Here is a 15,291-nt window from a genome sequence, read left to right as displayed (position 1 = left end):
TGCTCACTAAGGAGCCCAGAGACGCTGAGGTGCTTTGCAGGATTTCCTTTTGTGACTGTAGGTTTGATAACCAAATCTCTCAGTTAGTCTTATAGTCAGTCTTTCCCAATTGTCCTGGTGAGTGGATGAATCTTCTCCGGTCGCTTCTATATGGACACTTTTCAGGTACGACATTATCTCTTTGGTGTTATTTCCGTTCCATACTAGTCTCTTGAGGTTATAGAGGCTTGGAGATTCGGTCAGGGCTTTGCATGCTGGGGCCCTTTTGTGTTGGGCACTGAATTCAAATGCTTGCAGACTATGATCACTCTCCAATTTGTGGATTATTTTATAAGTGACGATGGCTTGTAGGACCTCTAGATCCACAATGGTATAGTCAAGCACTGATTGGACCAATTTGGCTATTCTAGTTGAGGATGCTGGTTGATCTTGTGGAAAACGGGCGTTCAAAGCGATCATTCCGACCTCAGCAAACATTAGAGCACACGGTTGAACAATCTTATCCTTTTTCCAATGATTTGTTATAATTCTCAGGATAGGTTGGCCGTTCCATTTATTTTGATTCATGATTTGGGCGTGGTCCTTTTGAAGCAAGAACATATTCAGGTCATCTAAAAAACGGTGATGGATCAAGCCCTGATCTTTGGACTGGGTAAGAGTGGTCTGCTTAATTCAGACACTCTGTTCATTACCACCCCCTTTTCTGAATCATATTCAGGTCATCCGACATGACTAGTCCCGCCTGCGGATAGATGGATTGCATTGATTTAATGAGGGCTTTTAAGGTAAGGATTTTCTCCCCTTTATTCTTGGAGTCTGGATGTAAATAAATATTACAGCTTATCATTGACAAAGAGTCTTGAGCCCTCTGCGGGCCTTTGCCGAAGTCTTGCATCAACTCAATTTTGATACACTGGATCCATTGTTGTCCTGTATCGATGGTAACGTAGGTCCAAGAAATGCTGGTGTTCAAGTAGATCGATAGACCTCCGGCTGCCCTTCCCAAAAGGCCTCTTTTGTTGGCGTGTAGTTGGATTTCCTTGAAACCATCTATATGCTGGGAAGTCTTTGACCAGGTTTCTTGGAGTAGAATGATGTTGAATTGTTTTAGAAATGTCATTAATACTACATCATTGGTTTTACCCCCCAGACCATTGATATTCCACGAGCAGGCTTTCAAAGTCTGTTTTCATGCTTCCACCATCCTTGCATCTGGTGTATTTTGCATTGGGGGTAGAATTTTCCAGCATTCTTTGAATCCCCCTGACTGGCCTTGATGGATGATTCGTAAGTTGGCCCATCCCCCCTTAACGGTGTCCATGCCACCAATGGCCCCCCGGAGCATTCCCCCTACTGATTTAGATCTTTAATCCACCAACATGGATAATGGGCCTGGGTATCTTTCTGGCGGCACGGGTCTGATTTCGATACCCCACTTGGCGAACTCTTCTTTGTGTCGCCAAACTTCTATGGCTATTTCGGGGTCCTTCCATGTTGCCACTGTCATGTCTCTCCCCTTTGTGTTCTCTCCCCTTTTTAAATTCAATACTTTCTATGTGGTTTGAGTTCACGTGTTTTAACGTCTCAAACAGATTGGAGAGTTTTAATATGGCACTCTGGTTGAGAATGTCATGCTGCTCCCTTGAATTGTTGTGCGGTATTATTTCGTGCGTTGTGGATCCCACTGGATAGGCTGCATCTAGCTTCTCTTGCTGATTTGCGAGCCAGATTGGAGTGTTTGCTTTTAATGGTCTGGCCGAACTGCCCTGGTTTAGGACAATCGACTGAATTACAGGCTCGATATCAAAAACAGCCTGCTGTAGTCTTGGGTCCACCAGGGCTTGTGAGGTAGGTCTCTGTTGTTTCTCCATTGCGGGGAGAGTTTCTTTTGGTGCAGTCACAATTTTCGGAAAGTAATGGGAGATGTTTTTCTGTTCTACGTGTGGCTTCTGCGCAGGAGGGCCGACCGCCAGTTGCCTGGTTGTTTGGGCTTGTTTTAAAGTTAGGACACTTTGGTTCTTTATGTTGACTGTTGGTTTAACGTCCAGGGCCGGAAACATGGTTGGGGATATGTGCCCGCGGTCCACTTGTTCTACCTCGTCCACCTTTGGAGACTCTTTACGATTCGGACCTTGCGATGTTGTTCCTATAGTTGTTTTTGAATTAATAATTCTTGTAGGATCTTTTTTCCTCTGGTGCTTGTTGTGTCTAGCTTTCCTCAGTCTCTTGCGTTCACGCTTTGTCAATGGGATGATTTGTTTTTGTTGCCAGTTGGATGTTATCCCCGGATCTTTTCCCCCCAGGTTTTCCGGCTCGTCCATGCCTCTGTTGGATTGATTCCCGTTTGTTTGGGAAGCTTCTTTCCCTGTGTTGGCTGGATCCAGAATGCCTTTGCGGTGGTATGTTGTGACATCGATGATATCTGTCTGGGTGATCGAGGGATGATGTATTGGACTGCCAGCAGTTTGGTCCGCCCTTGTGTCCTCACTATATGATGTGGCGCTAGTGGTCGAGCTTGACGAGCTTTCGGGAGGGATTCCTATACCGGGAATTTCAGAGGAATTATGGGCATCATTTGGTTTATTTTGTACCTCTGCCAGAATGTCAGTTAAGATGGCCGGTAACACTTTGAGCTGATTCATTGTTTCGAAGCACTGACATTCATGGTACGTTGTGTGCGGGTCTTTCTGTACCCGTTCAATGAAAGTTTAGCTCGAGGATCTTTTTGTCTAATCCCACTACATGTGAAGCTAAGATTTGCAAAATGTCTGTGACTCCAACTTTTCAGAGTGTTGGAGAAGTGCTGAGGAGATGGTTTCCATGATGTTTATAAACGGCGGCCACAATGGTGCGTGAGCTGGTGAACTATTTTCTGCTAGGTATCTCTGTTCTTGGGAACTACTCAGAGCTTTGTCCCTTAATTTGTACCTTGCTGAACCTGGAGCTCGTGGGTCTCGTGAGTCTGGTAGATCTCGTGGGTCTCCACCCAGACCCGTATCTGGGATAAGTGTTTGGTTAGCCGTTCGGTTACTTTGCTCATGGCACTTTTGCGAAGTTGTTATGCCTGGTGAGGAAATGTTAAAGTGGAGAGGGAATAGCCCGGACGGGCGATTTGATGTTTTTCTGATGATCGTTTAGCTGGTTATTGTAAAGCAGGCGCCGGAGGGATTGAATACCTCCTGCGAATCTGGACATGCGGTGAGTTTTGGAGTGGTGTTGTACTTTTTGTGTGCCACTGTGTCTGGCGAGCCACCCTTTGGCTGCGTTTGGCTGTTGGTTGTCTTCCTTTCATCTATGGGCTTGTCCTTCTTATTTTCTGTAAAGACCTTGTCCAGACGGTCCTTATTATCCATTCTCAGAGCTAATCGAGTTTCAGCCCCCTGATCATAATCCGCCAGGCCAAAGTATGGGCCTAGACTTAAGGAACGCCGTGTCTCTGGTACGATTGGTATGTTAGGTGTTTCCATTGTACCCTCAGTGCGCTCATCACTTGGCGCAATGTCAGAGTTGATCTCGCAAACTACCTCCCTTGTATTTATTTGGGCATTCACCGTGTGTTGATTTGTCATTTTTTTAAAACATTTTCAGAGATTTTCCCAGGGATGGTGTCTGATCTCTTGAGGATTGTTGCTCTGAGTATTTTTCTGGAGCTGCAGGGCTTTAGTTAGTGAAGTCACCGACTGAGACATTCTTTTAATGCGGATGACGGTCTTTAAATTCTGTTCCTGCATCGCTGGCGGAGCGGATGATGTGGCTGAGATTAAAAAGTCTGATCTTGGCATTTCTAAGGCCTGCGGTCTTCAGTGGGGTTTTGGTGGTGAAGACGCTGACAGTGGTGTCTGGCGCCTCTGGAGTGTCCTCTGGTGTATCCTCGTCGGATGAGTGGGTGAAATCTTCACTCATTTTCATGAGAAGTGGTTGTTTTCTTGTGCTTGCTTTTGCTATAGGGACTGTTCTAAGTCTCCCTGATCTCATGGTGAGGATGGGATGTAGATATTTGAGGAATCTGCCCCCTGCTCCTTTCGGCATCACAAAAGCACTGTTGCGTGGCCGTGACCGTGGCAGTGGGGTCTCGGCTGGAGTCACAAGTTAAGATGCTGAGAAGGTCCTTTATCGGGTAGTACCAACTTGGTGTAGGCTTACGTTGGTTTTGGATGTCAGCTTGCGGTAGACAATGGGCTGAGAGTGGTTGAAGTGCACTCAGATATTTTCCAGGCTTGTCAGGACTTACTCTCAGCTACCAGTCAAGTTCTGGGTCCCCGCGGTGAAATGGCTCTATTCGCTCTGTTGCTCCATTCTCCGCTCTCTGCTCAGCAAAAACTTGGCTTGGCATGGCTGTGCTCGGCCTTAGCGACTCTCAGACTCCCACCAAGGTCCAAAAGTCCCAGGGTACCAGAAAGTCCATGGAACCTCCTGACTGCCTTATTTGTTAGTCTTCCGCCTATTTTGTTCGTACTTTGTTCGAACTCCAAAAATCGCTCTTCTACAGTTTCAACCCACCCCTTCACCTCCGCCTCCGCACTTTGCCCTCTTACTTCTGCGGATTCTTGAGGTTTCTTTTTGTGGACGGGCGGGTGCGTGGGCAGGAAAGGACAGGAGTCAGCAGTGCTGAGCTCTGTGTTCTTAGTGCTGGATGATTTTAGAGGAGTATTAGCACCAGAGCCAAAGATCCAGAAAGCCGGGGGCTGCTGCGGGGGAGGGGTTGGGGGAGGGCGTGGTTGCACCAACCTGTACTGCCTGCTTTGGTCCCGCGATGGCTCCCCTTGTGCCCTGGGCCCGGCTCTAATTTCAAGTTCCTCTGCTCCTCCTCCGTATCTCTGCTGGACTTCTCTGCCGGACCCGGACCACGGCCACAAAATCTCCGCTGTGCACAGCGGAACACGCGAAAGCCGCGGCTGCCAGCAAACAGGTCTCTCTTCTCCGGGAGCCGTCAGTCACTCGAGCGAGTGAGTGCGCCGCTGAGGGCAGCGGATATTTTGCGACGGGGACTTCGCTTTGGCTGCCTGTAGTTTTTTAATCCCTTGTTAGAGCTAGAGCTCGGGCTTGGGCTCCCCGCGGCTTCCTTGTCTCTCCTGCGGACGCTGCTACCACGCTGCTCCTCCAAACGCTGCTCTCGCTGGTCTCGCGGTCTGCTCTCCAGCGCCACCAGCGTACAAAGCTTCACCTACTAAGCTTCACATACTTACCATGATTGTTCCAAATTTTCAAATCAGAAAGGCTTTATTCGATTTTAGGTTTAAATTCATAAAAGCATACAGACAAATACTACAATACATTTTAAAAAACATTTTAAAATAAATCTCATAATGGCTTTAGATTGCACAGTTAAAGGATTAAACATGCTTTACACAACCTTTAGGCAACGTTGTAGGTCACAGTGTTCTGAAAGATTTAGTAATTACTATACAAAAAACTGTTGTACGACGGTTTGGGACAATTAAAAGCCACTGAAAAACTACTGCCATTACTTAAATGGGTTCCTCTACCCACTGGGTTGTTATCAATTCCCTGGGGACTAGGGTAAAGCATGTAGGACGTATTAGGGTAAAAGTCATGTAGATTCCAGCTAGAAATAAGTCCATCTCCATTTTGAGGTAGCCATGTCTGCATGTATGGCACAATGTGTCTGCTCCTAAATCGTATCAGGATCAAATCTTCCAAGATGTTTTTTTTAAGGGGTCCAAGCCATCCCACCCTCCGGACACTTATTATTCGGCCACCAAGATGGTAAGGCAGAGGTCTGTGTTTAGCCAGAACTTGACCTTGTTCATAAGTTCGTGTTGTCTCTCAGCTTTGCCTTTTGTTAGTTCAGGGACTCCCGAGAGAACAATTACAAAAGGCGCTGCTTCTGGAGGCAAGTGTATATGGGTGGTGCGCACATGTTTAGGTGGAATGTGACGTGGTGTTGTCAATTTCAGGGGGGCTTTTGGATTGATAGGCAACAAGGAGGTGGGGGTTGGCAATTGAATAGGCACCGCTTCATAAGGAGTGATCAGATTAGGTAGGTTTGAAAGGGCGGTTGTCGGCGGGCATTGAGTTGTTACGACGTGGGCTGAGGATTTCAGGAGAGATTCAATAGAGTTCTCCAACCCCGTGAGCTTATTCCCCAGCGTAGTGATTTTGTCCATCAAGGGGTGTATTAAAGATTTGAACAAATGCTCGATCATAGTCAGAAGGGCCTGATGGGAGGATGGTGATAAATCGTCCAGGTTAACAACAGGTGGCAAAACAAAGGGAGAATTAATTAAAGGTGGGATTGGACTTAGAGAAGGTTTATCAAGTGTTTGAGATTTAGGAGGACTCCCGTTGTCTTTGTCCCCATCGATCTTCCTTTTGGCAGGTGTAACCCTGGGAGGTATTTTTTTGGTATCAGGAAGAGATTTCAGCTCCCTTGGACATGGTGATAAGCTGCGGCATTTTAACGTGGGGGAGAGTGCTGCTGGAACATACTTAACCTTGCACATACTGTTTAAGTCATCCAGCCATGGGAAACTAGATGGAGAATGTGCAAAAATATCATCCGGGATTTTATTGGGCATATCCCCTGTTTTGGCTTAGGCATGGATAAAGAAAGTACAAGTCGGTAATTTACCTCAAAACAGACAAAGGGGGTGGCCTGTCCCCGTCCTCCTCTGTCCGATGAGGGCCGTAGAGGGCCCGCCCTTTGCCCGGGCTTAGCCCGGCGCTCCCGCGACGCGGGACTGTTGAGGGACTTAGTAGCGCCTCCTGGCGCGGAAGTTAGATCCCGCGGCTTCCTGCCGCAAGGCAGGCTGGGGATTGTAGTCTCCCCCGCTCGGCTGCCGCAGCGCGATGTCAGGGGCTGCGGCGGCGGGGGGAGACAGCTGGCAGGGTCCCGCTGTGAGATGGAGGTGCTGCAAGCCACACCGGGCTTCTCTGGTCCGATTTTGGAATGACTGCCCGCTCCCCTGGGACTGCTGAGGGACTTAGTAGCGCCTCCTGGCGCGGAAGTTAGATCCCGCGGCTTCCTGCCGCAAGGCAGGCTGGGGATTGTAATCTCCCCCGCTCGGCTGCCGCAGCGCGATGTCAGGGGCTGCGGCGGCGGGGGGAGACAGCTGGCAGGGTCCCGCTGTGAGATGGAGGTGCTGCAAGCCACACCGGGCTTCTCTGGTCCGATTTTGGAATGACTGCCCGCCCCCATGATTGTTCCAATAAAGGAGACTTCTGATGAGGCTGGTTTTAGAGCCGATGGGTGCTTGACATGAATGTAACGGCTTGTTCTAAAAAAAAAAAAACACATCACTTCAGCATAAACTCCTACAGTGAAGCTTTTTTTTTTAAAGCGGAGAATATTCACAAAAATTGCTGAGTTTCCTGTTCCACTGGAACCTATTGATCATTGGCTACAGGAATCATAGACTGGATGTATAAAGAGCGTTCACTCTGGGCTAGCCAAATAACCATGGGTATGCTTGGAGAACCCGAATGAGAGATTTGGCACAGCAATAGAGTACACACAGCCTTTGATAGCTCCATCTGACCTGAAGCTACTCTTTGTGATCTCAGCTTAGACTGTCTCCATAGCCCCATCTGAAGGACCGCACACCTCTCTCCATGAAAGGCCACTCTGGCCAGCATCCACTCCACGATTCATTGAAAGAAACGAGTTGGCTTCAGGTGTCTCTCCGTGTATGAATAGTCAATATAGGTGTTAGAGTGAAAACCCAGCTCTGCTAGGAGAAAACCCGGGTCTTTAGTCTCTTGCCAATGCGGGAAAGGTGACAGGATGGAGGCATCAAACTTCACAGACAAGTGGCAACAACTATCCTAAGCAAGGAAGAGCATGGGATGAAGAGTATGGAGTACAAAGAAGCTTGATTAATATATATTCTACTCTAACAGCAAAAGCATACACAAATCCAAACAAATACAGAAAAAAAGAAAGGGCATCTAAAAAGCAAAGGAGAAGTAAATTTGGGAGACTGGCTTAGAAGATCAAGACTGTGAACCAGGCATCATCGAACAGGCAATACTGAAAAGGCAGAAGGGGTGAAAGTAGTTGGGATTTTGAAAAGAAAACATTTACTCTTAAGTTAGGGGATGGCGCAGGTAGGCATTAGGATGCGGCTCGTGATCAGTATGGATCCACTCAAGGATAGAGTCACACTTTATGCACATCCTAAGATATTGCACTAATGCTGTACTTTGCAGGTTCGGAGAGTGTAAATATATTCAATTCAAGTTCTCTATAATTAAATATAAGGCAGTGTTTAATTTTTTGAATCTAAAGAGCTGCTTTATACTTGTGCAAACTATACAAGAGCGAGAAGAGGCATGAAAAGAGGAAGAGGAGGTAGGAGATGCAGTGATGAAGTAATTATAGGCAATTTAAATTAATTGCTCCTCTGCAGATTATCTTTTTGTCTTAGTGACAGCGAAGTAACTGTGTGCGCCTCAGAACATGACTGAACGTGCAACCACCACGTTTTTTTCATCAGACACTTAAAAGCAAGAACAATCCACGTAATAGGAGGCCAAAGTAGCGGAGTACAATTTAATTTCTTTTTTTAAACAGAGACTAATGGTTTGGCACATGGAAGTGGTAATACTCCCTTATTAAGAAGTATAACCGGTGTAGTAATCTCCATCAAAAATGTTATTCTTAAATAAACAAATTCCATATAGGAGTGATTAAAGCCATACACCTAAACTGTTCAATCATTAAAACGCTTTGAAGAAAAAAAGGAAATTCTGGACTACAATACAGAATGCCGAAGATCACATGAGCGCAACTGGTGTTATGGATAGAAAAGGGTCACTATATATACTATACAAACACAGACCAAGAGCATCATCAAACAGGTTATCTATTCCCACAACGAGTACTTCTGAAGTGTCCTACCTTATAACTGCACCTGGAGGAGTCCGTCATAGCTCGTTAGGGCGCCATGAACACCCCCCCCGGAGGCTTCACCTGCAAGAAGAAAAAGCAAGCTTAGAACAGTCTCAACTTTTGCTGATTTACAATGTTTCAAACAGGACTGTTCTATGGACCAGGCGGTGGAGAAGGAGTATGCCAACGTATGGAATGAACCATCTGCTCACTCTTACACTTAATACTGTACAAAGTACTTCGGAGATCTACTTGGTACACTGAGTAAAGGATTAAACCTTTGTGACATCCATAGATTTGACACAAAAAGATTGCAAACATTCACACAAGAAACTTCACAAAGGAAACACCAAGGCAGTAGAAGATAAGGAAATCTTTCTTCATTTCACTTAAATCGCACGTGCTCAGGTCACTAAGTTTCAAAGGTAGAACTATCCAGATATCCTCAAAGAAAGATCAGTAGGCCTGTGAGAGGCTGCACGATACCAAGTTTGAGAAGAAGCAGTGACAAGCAATCCCCCAGGTATGGATAAAAGGGCAGCCTCATCGAGGCAGACAGCCAGTCCATCCGGCGAGGCCACAAACTGGTCACTGAAGCTTCTATCACACAAGACCTACGGGTTTAGTCTTGGCTGAGACGATAGAACAAGCAGCCTCAGATCTAAGCTCATCCAGAGCAAACAAACCTGGTCTTACTGGCAGTATGGGTGCGCGTGTGTGTGGGGGGTTGGGTGCGTGGCGGCGCGTCTGTGTGTGGGGTTGGGTGTGTGGCGGCGCGTCTGTGTGTGGGGTTGGGTGCGTGGCGTGTGTGGGGTTGGGTGCGTGTTGGGGTGGTGTGTGTGGGGTTGGGTGCGTGTCTGTGGTTGGGGTTGTGTGCGCGTCTGTGGTTGGGGTTGTGTGCGCGTCTGTGGTTGGGGTTGTGTGCGCGTCTGTGGTTGGGGTTGTGTGCGCGTCTGTGGTTGGGGTTGTGTGCGCGTCTGGGGTTGGGGTTGTGTGCGCGTCTGGGGTTGGGGTTGTGTGCGCGTCTGGGGTTGGGGTTGTGTGCGCGTCTGGGGTTGGGGTTGTGTGCGCGTCTGGGGTTGGGGTTGTGTGCGCGTCTGGGGTTGGGGTTGTGTGCGCGTCTGGGGTTGGGGTTGTGTGCGCGTCTGGGGTTGTGGTTGTGAGTTAGTCTGTGGTTGGGGTTGTGAGTTAGTCTGTGGTTGGGGTTGTGAGTTCGTCTGTGGTTGGGGTTGTGGTTGTGAGTTCGTCTGTGGTTGGGGTTGTGAGTTCGTCTGTGGTTGGGGTTGTGGTTGTGAGTTAGTCTGTGGTTGGGGTTGGGGTTGTGAGTTCGTCTGTGGTTGGGGTTGTGGTTGTGAGTTCGTCTGTGGTTGGGGTTGTGGTTGTGAATTAGTCTGTGGTTGGGGGTGTGGGGTAGTTGTGTGAGCGGGGGGTTAGTCGTGTGAGCGGGGGTTAGTCGTGTGAGCGGGGGCTTCGTTGTGTGAGCGGGGGCTTCGTTGTGTGAGCGGGGGGGTTCGTTGTGTGAGCGGGGGGGTTCGTTGTGTGAGCGGGGGTGTTGGACTTCTGGCAGGTTCACCCCTAAACTTTTTGCTTTGAATGGTTATGGTGATTTTAGGGTTCTGCGCACTTTCAATGTGTCTCAGTGGAAAGTGCTTGCGCACTCTTGAGTGCGTGGAATAAGGTTGGCCTGCCCTTCCATAGGAATGCATGGGGAATGTCTGGGTCCATGGTAGTTCCTGATGCGTGGGGTGTGCAGGCTCGAGTCTGGTATGTGCAGACTTGTGTGATTGAATGCTGCGTAATGATGCATGCGGTGTGTATGTGTCTAGTGGTTGTTATTGCTAGTACAGGTGGTTCTAGTGAGGTCCTGGTTCCCTGCGTAATATTCTCCTAAGGTGGTTAGAGTTGGGTAGGTGGTACTTACCTGTTACCAGTGGTTACTGGTTGTGTGCTTCATTTTCTAATTTGTGCTACAGTGATTTTACATTCTATGTTCTAAGTGATATACCAAGTGCTAAGTTCTAAAATTGTCTATTCCTGACAGTGGTCCAGGTGGCCCCGTCTTGTGCATATCCCCTGTAAATTCTGCGTATGCCCGTTGGCACATTGGAAAGTGTGTGTTTTCATCTAATGTGTTTTGGTATAATACAAAGGCTATTTTTATTTATAACCTTGTGTGGAGTTTCCTTTGTGGTGGGCCTTTGGTGTTGTTGCTGGGGGTGCGTACGCAAATACTTAACTCACATTGCCTCCAAGTTTAGCCTTACTGCTCGTGCTACGTTACCAAGGGGGTGAGCAGGGGTTATCTTGGCATGTTACTCCCTTGCCCTGACGTGGAAGTGGTGGTCTCTGACTGACTTTGGCGCAAGCCCTGGCCAGCCAGGGATCCCATTTCTAACAGGAGGGTTGTGCGTGTTGTGGAGGGTTGTGCGTGTTGTGGAGGGTTGTGCGTGTTGTGGAGGGTTGTGCGTGTTGTGGAGGGTTGTGCGTGTTGTGGAGGGTTGGGTGGGTTGTTGAGGGGGCTGTGTGCGTCTGGGGGGGTTAGGGGGCTGTGTGCTTTCGGGGGGGTTAGGGGGCTGTGTGCGTCTGGGGGGGGTTGGGGGGCTGTGTGCGTCTGGGGGGGGTTGGGGTTGTGTGTGTAAGGGGGGTTGTGTGTGTGTAAGGGGGGTTGTGTGTGTGTAAGGGGGGTTGTGTGTGTGTAAGGGGGGTTGTGTGTGTGTAAGGGGGGTTGTGTGTGTGTAAGGGGGGTTGTGTGTGTGTAAGGGGGGTTGTGTGTGTGTAAGGGGGGTTGTGTGTGTGTAAGGGGGGTTGTGTGTGTGTAAGGGGGGTTGTGTGTGTGTAAGGGGGGTTGTGTGTGTGTGTAAGGGGGGTTGTGTGTGTGTAAGGGGGGTTGTGTGTGTGTAAGGGGGGTTGTGTGTGTGTAAGGGGGGTTGTGTGTGTGTGTTTGGGGTTGTGTGTGTGTGTGTTTGGGGTTGTGTGTGTGTGTTTGGGGTTGTGTGTGTGTTTGGGGTTGTGTGTGTGTTTGGGGTTGTGTGTGTGTGTTTGGGGCTGTGTGTGTGTGTTTGGGGCTGTGTGTGTGTGTTTGGGGCTGTGTGTGTGTGTTTGGGGCTGTGTGTGTGTGTTTGGGGCTGTGTGTGTGTGTTTGGGGCTGTGTGTGTGTGTTTGGGGCTGTGTGTGTGTGTTTGGGGCTGTGTGTGTGTGTTTGGGGTTGTGTGTGTGTGTTTGGGGTTGTGTGTGTGTGTTTGGGGTTGTGTGTGTGTGTTTGGGGTTGTGTGTGTGTGTTTGGGGTTGTGTGTGTGTGTTTGGGGTTGTGTGTGTGTGTTTGGGGTTGTGTGTGTGTGTGTTTGGGGTTGTGTGTGTGTGTTTGGGGTTGTGTGTGTGTGTTTGGGGTTGTGTGTGTGTGTTTGGGGTTGTGTGTGTGTGTTTGGGGTTGTGTGTGTGTGTTTGGGGTTGTGTGTGTGTTTGGGGTTGTGTGTGTGTGTTTGGGGTTGTGTGTGTGTGTTTGGGGTTGTGTGTGTGTTTGGGGTTGTGTGTGTGTGTTTGGGGTTGTGTGTGTGTGTTTGGGGTTGTGTGTGTGTGTTTGGGGTTGTGTGTGTGTTTGCGGTTGTGTGTGTGTTTGCGGTTGTGTGTGTGTTTGCGGTTGTGTGTGTGTTTGCGATTGTGTGTGTGTTTGCGGTTGTGTGTGTGTTTGCGGTTGTGTGTGTTTGCGGTTGTGTGTGTGTTTGGGGTTGTGTGTGTGTTTGGGGTTGTGGGTGTGTTTGGGGTTGTGTGTGTGTTTGGGGTTGTGTGTGTGTTTGGGGTTGTGTGTGTGTTTGGGGTTGTGTGTGTGTTTGGGGTTGTGTGTGTGTTTGGGGTTGTGTGTGTGCTTGGGGTTGTGTGTGTGCTTGGGGTTGTGTGTGTGCTTGGGGTTGTGTGTGTGCTTGGGGTTGTGTGTGTGTGCTTGGGGTTGTGTGTGTGTGCTTGGGGTTGTGTGTGTGTGCTTGGGGTTGTGTGTGTGTGCTTGGGGTTGTGTGTGTGTGTTTGGGGTTGTGTGTGTGTTTGGGGTTGTGTGTGTTTGGGGTTGTGTGTGTGTGTTTGGGGTTGTGTGTGTGTGTTTGGGGTTGTGTGTGTGTGTTTGGGGTTGTGTGTGTGTGTTTGGGGTTGTGTGTGTGTGTTTGGGGTTGTGTGTGTGTGTTTGGGGTTGTGTGTGTGTGTTTGGGGTTGTGTGTGTGTGTTTGGGGTTGTGTGTGTTGTGTGGGGGGGTGTTGTGTGGGGGGGGGTGTTGTGTGGGGGGTTGTGTGGGGGGGTTGTGTGGGGGGTTGTGTGGGGGGGTTGTGTGGGGGGGTTGTGTGTGGGGGGGTTGTGTGTGGGGGGGTTGTGTGGGGGGGTTGTGTGTGGGGGGGGTTGTGTGTGGGGGGGGTTGTGTGTGGGGGGGGTTGTGTGTGGGGGGGTTGTGTGTGGGGGGGGTTGTGTGTGGGGGGGTTGTGTGTGGGGGGGTTGTGTGTGGGGGGGTTGTGTGTGGGGGGGGTTGTGTGTGGGGGGGTTGTGTGTGGGGGGGTTGTGTGTGGGGGGGTTGTGTGTGGGGGGGTTGTGTGTCTGGGGGGGGTTGTGTGTCTGGGGGGGGTTGTGTGTCTGGGGGGGGTTGTGTGTGGGGGGGTTGTGTGTCTGGGGGGGTTGTGTGTCTGGGGGGGTTGTGTGTGGGGGGGGGTTGTGTGTGGGGGGGGTTGTGTGTGGGGGGGGTTGTGTGTGGGGGGGGTTGTGTGTGTGGGGGGGTTGTGTGTCTGGGGGGGTTGTAAGTATGTGTGTGGGGTTGTGTGTGTGGGGTTGTACAGGGCAGTGCCCCGCTTTACAAACCTCAGAGTCCATGTCAATCCAGTGCTTGAGAAATGCTTGGATGGAGGGGCGTCTGCCTGGCCAGCAGAGTAGCAGACTGCATGACCCCTGCTGGAGTATTGTTATTGGTAGTTTCGATTTATATAGCGCCAAATCACCGGCAGGTCTCTTAGCGCTTGGAACCAGGGAGACAAAAAAGGTAGCTGAGTGTATTAAAAAAGCACACGGGTCATCGAAAGTTAAACTACATTTAATACTTCTTTAAACAAAAGAGTTTTGAGCGATTTCCGAAAGTGGAGCAAGTTGGATTCTTTACAGAGGTGCTCAGGTAATTTGCTCAGAGCTGCGGAACCAGCACTGAGAAAGATCTACCACCTTTGGAGGACAATTTGTACCGAGGACAAGACAACAGCTGTGCCTCGGAGGACCTTAGTGAACGTCCAGGGGTATAGGCCTCATGGCGTTCTTTTATATATACAGGTGCCAGGCCGTGTATAGCTTTGTGGGCTATACAGAGGCTTTTGAAGTTCACTCTCTGCTATATGGGAAGCCAGTGTAATTTATACAGCAGTGGTGAGGCAAGGGTCCGTCTCGGCAACCTGAAGATCAGTCTCGCAGCGTCATATAAGACCACTTGCAGTCTACTTATCAGTGCCTGGGGAAGGCCCAAGTAGAGAGCATTCCCATAGTGCAGCCTGGAGATTATAATCGCTGAGACTATCGTGCGGAGTGTAGAGGTGGAGAGTAGGGGACCAGTTTCCGTAGCTGTCTAATTAGTCCAGTGCACGTGCCTACCACTAACGAAACTTGATTAGCCATTGAAAGTTCATGGTCGATTTTTATGCCTAGACTTTTTACAGTTGGACATGGCTTGGGGGTGGGGCCCAGGTCCTGGGGCCAGAACACATCGCTTCATGGTGAATCTACTGCAGGGATAACCAGGACCTCTGTCTTGTCCAGGTTAATTTTTAGTGAGTTGGCAGTCATCCAACTCACGGTATAGCTGAGAATGTTTTGGGCTTGAATCTGCGCAGACGCTGTGTTATCGATGGTAAGCAACAACTGAGTGTAGTCTGCGTAGTTAAAGATTTTACAGCCCATATTTGCCAACGTTGTTATTAGGGGTTGCAAATAAACATTAAAAAGCAGTGGGGATAGTGCAGATCCCTGTGGAACTCCGCAGTCAAGTGAGCCTACATCGGATGTTGCATCCCCCAATTGAATCCTTTGTGTCCCAACAGAAAAAGGATTCAAACCATCGGTGGGCTTGTGTCCTAACAGAGAAAGGATTCAAACCATCGGAGGGCTAGATCTTGTATACCTAAAGTGGCCAATCTGTCCAATAGAAGAGTATGGCTGACAGTATCAAATGCCGCTGATGGCCGACGACTGGCGAGGCACCACGGCCCACAGGAGCTGTCCCTCATCAAGTTCGCGATTATCTGCGCATGCGCACCACTGACCCCCCATTACACCGACACATTATCAGTGCACACTGCACCGTCTAGGGGGATCTTCTTTTGGCGCCTAGCATGCAGCACAAGCACGATGTGGCACAGCCACGAAAGGAACATTGGGACACGCCGATACGAACTGTTCTGATTCGTTTGCAGAATTCATGGTTTAATTAT

The 15,291-nt window shown here is 49.2% G+C and overlaps 1 protein-coding gene across 2 annotated transcripts in view; it reads right to left on the bottom strand.

The window, feature by feature from the left end:
• The window catches only part of PTPRA (protein tyrosine phosphatase receptor type A), a 906,420-nt gene that overhangs the window by 721,295 nt on the left and 169,834 nt on the right, over window positions 1-15,291 (bottom strand). Inside the window, exon 3 of one of the 2 annotated variants that reach the window (XM_086964286.1) lies at window positions 8,861-8,932. The exons of the other annotated variant lie outside the window; for it this stretch is intronic. Coding sequence (XP_086820412.1) covers window positions 8,861-8,890 — 30 coding nt within the window. The 5' untranslated portion in view covers window positions 8,891-8,932. The remainder of the gene's footprint in view (window positions 1-8,860; window positions 8,933-15,291) is intronic. 2 annotated transcript variants of the gene reach the window in all.

The sequence above is a fragment of the Lissotriton vulgaris genome, chromosome 3_2 (assembly GCF_964263255.1).
Source record: "Lissotriton vulgaris chromosome 3_2, aLisVul1.2, whole genome shotgun sequence".
In the NCBI taxonomy this organism is placed as follows: Eukaryota; Metazoa; Chordata; class Amphibia; order Caudata; family Salamandridae; genus Lissotriton; species Lissotriton vulgaris.
Note: the sequence above shows the minus strand (reverse complement) of the source record. Positions and strands in the feature narration are given on the sequence as shown.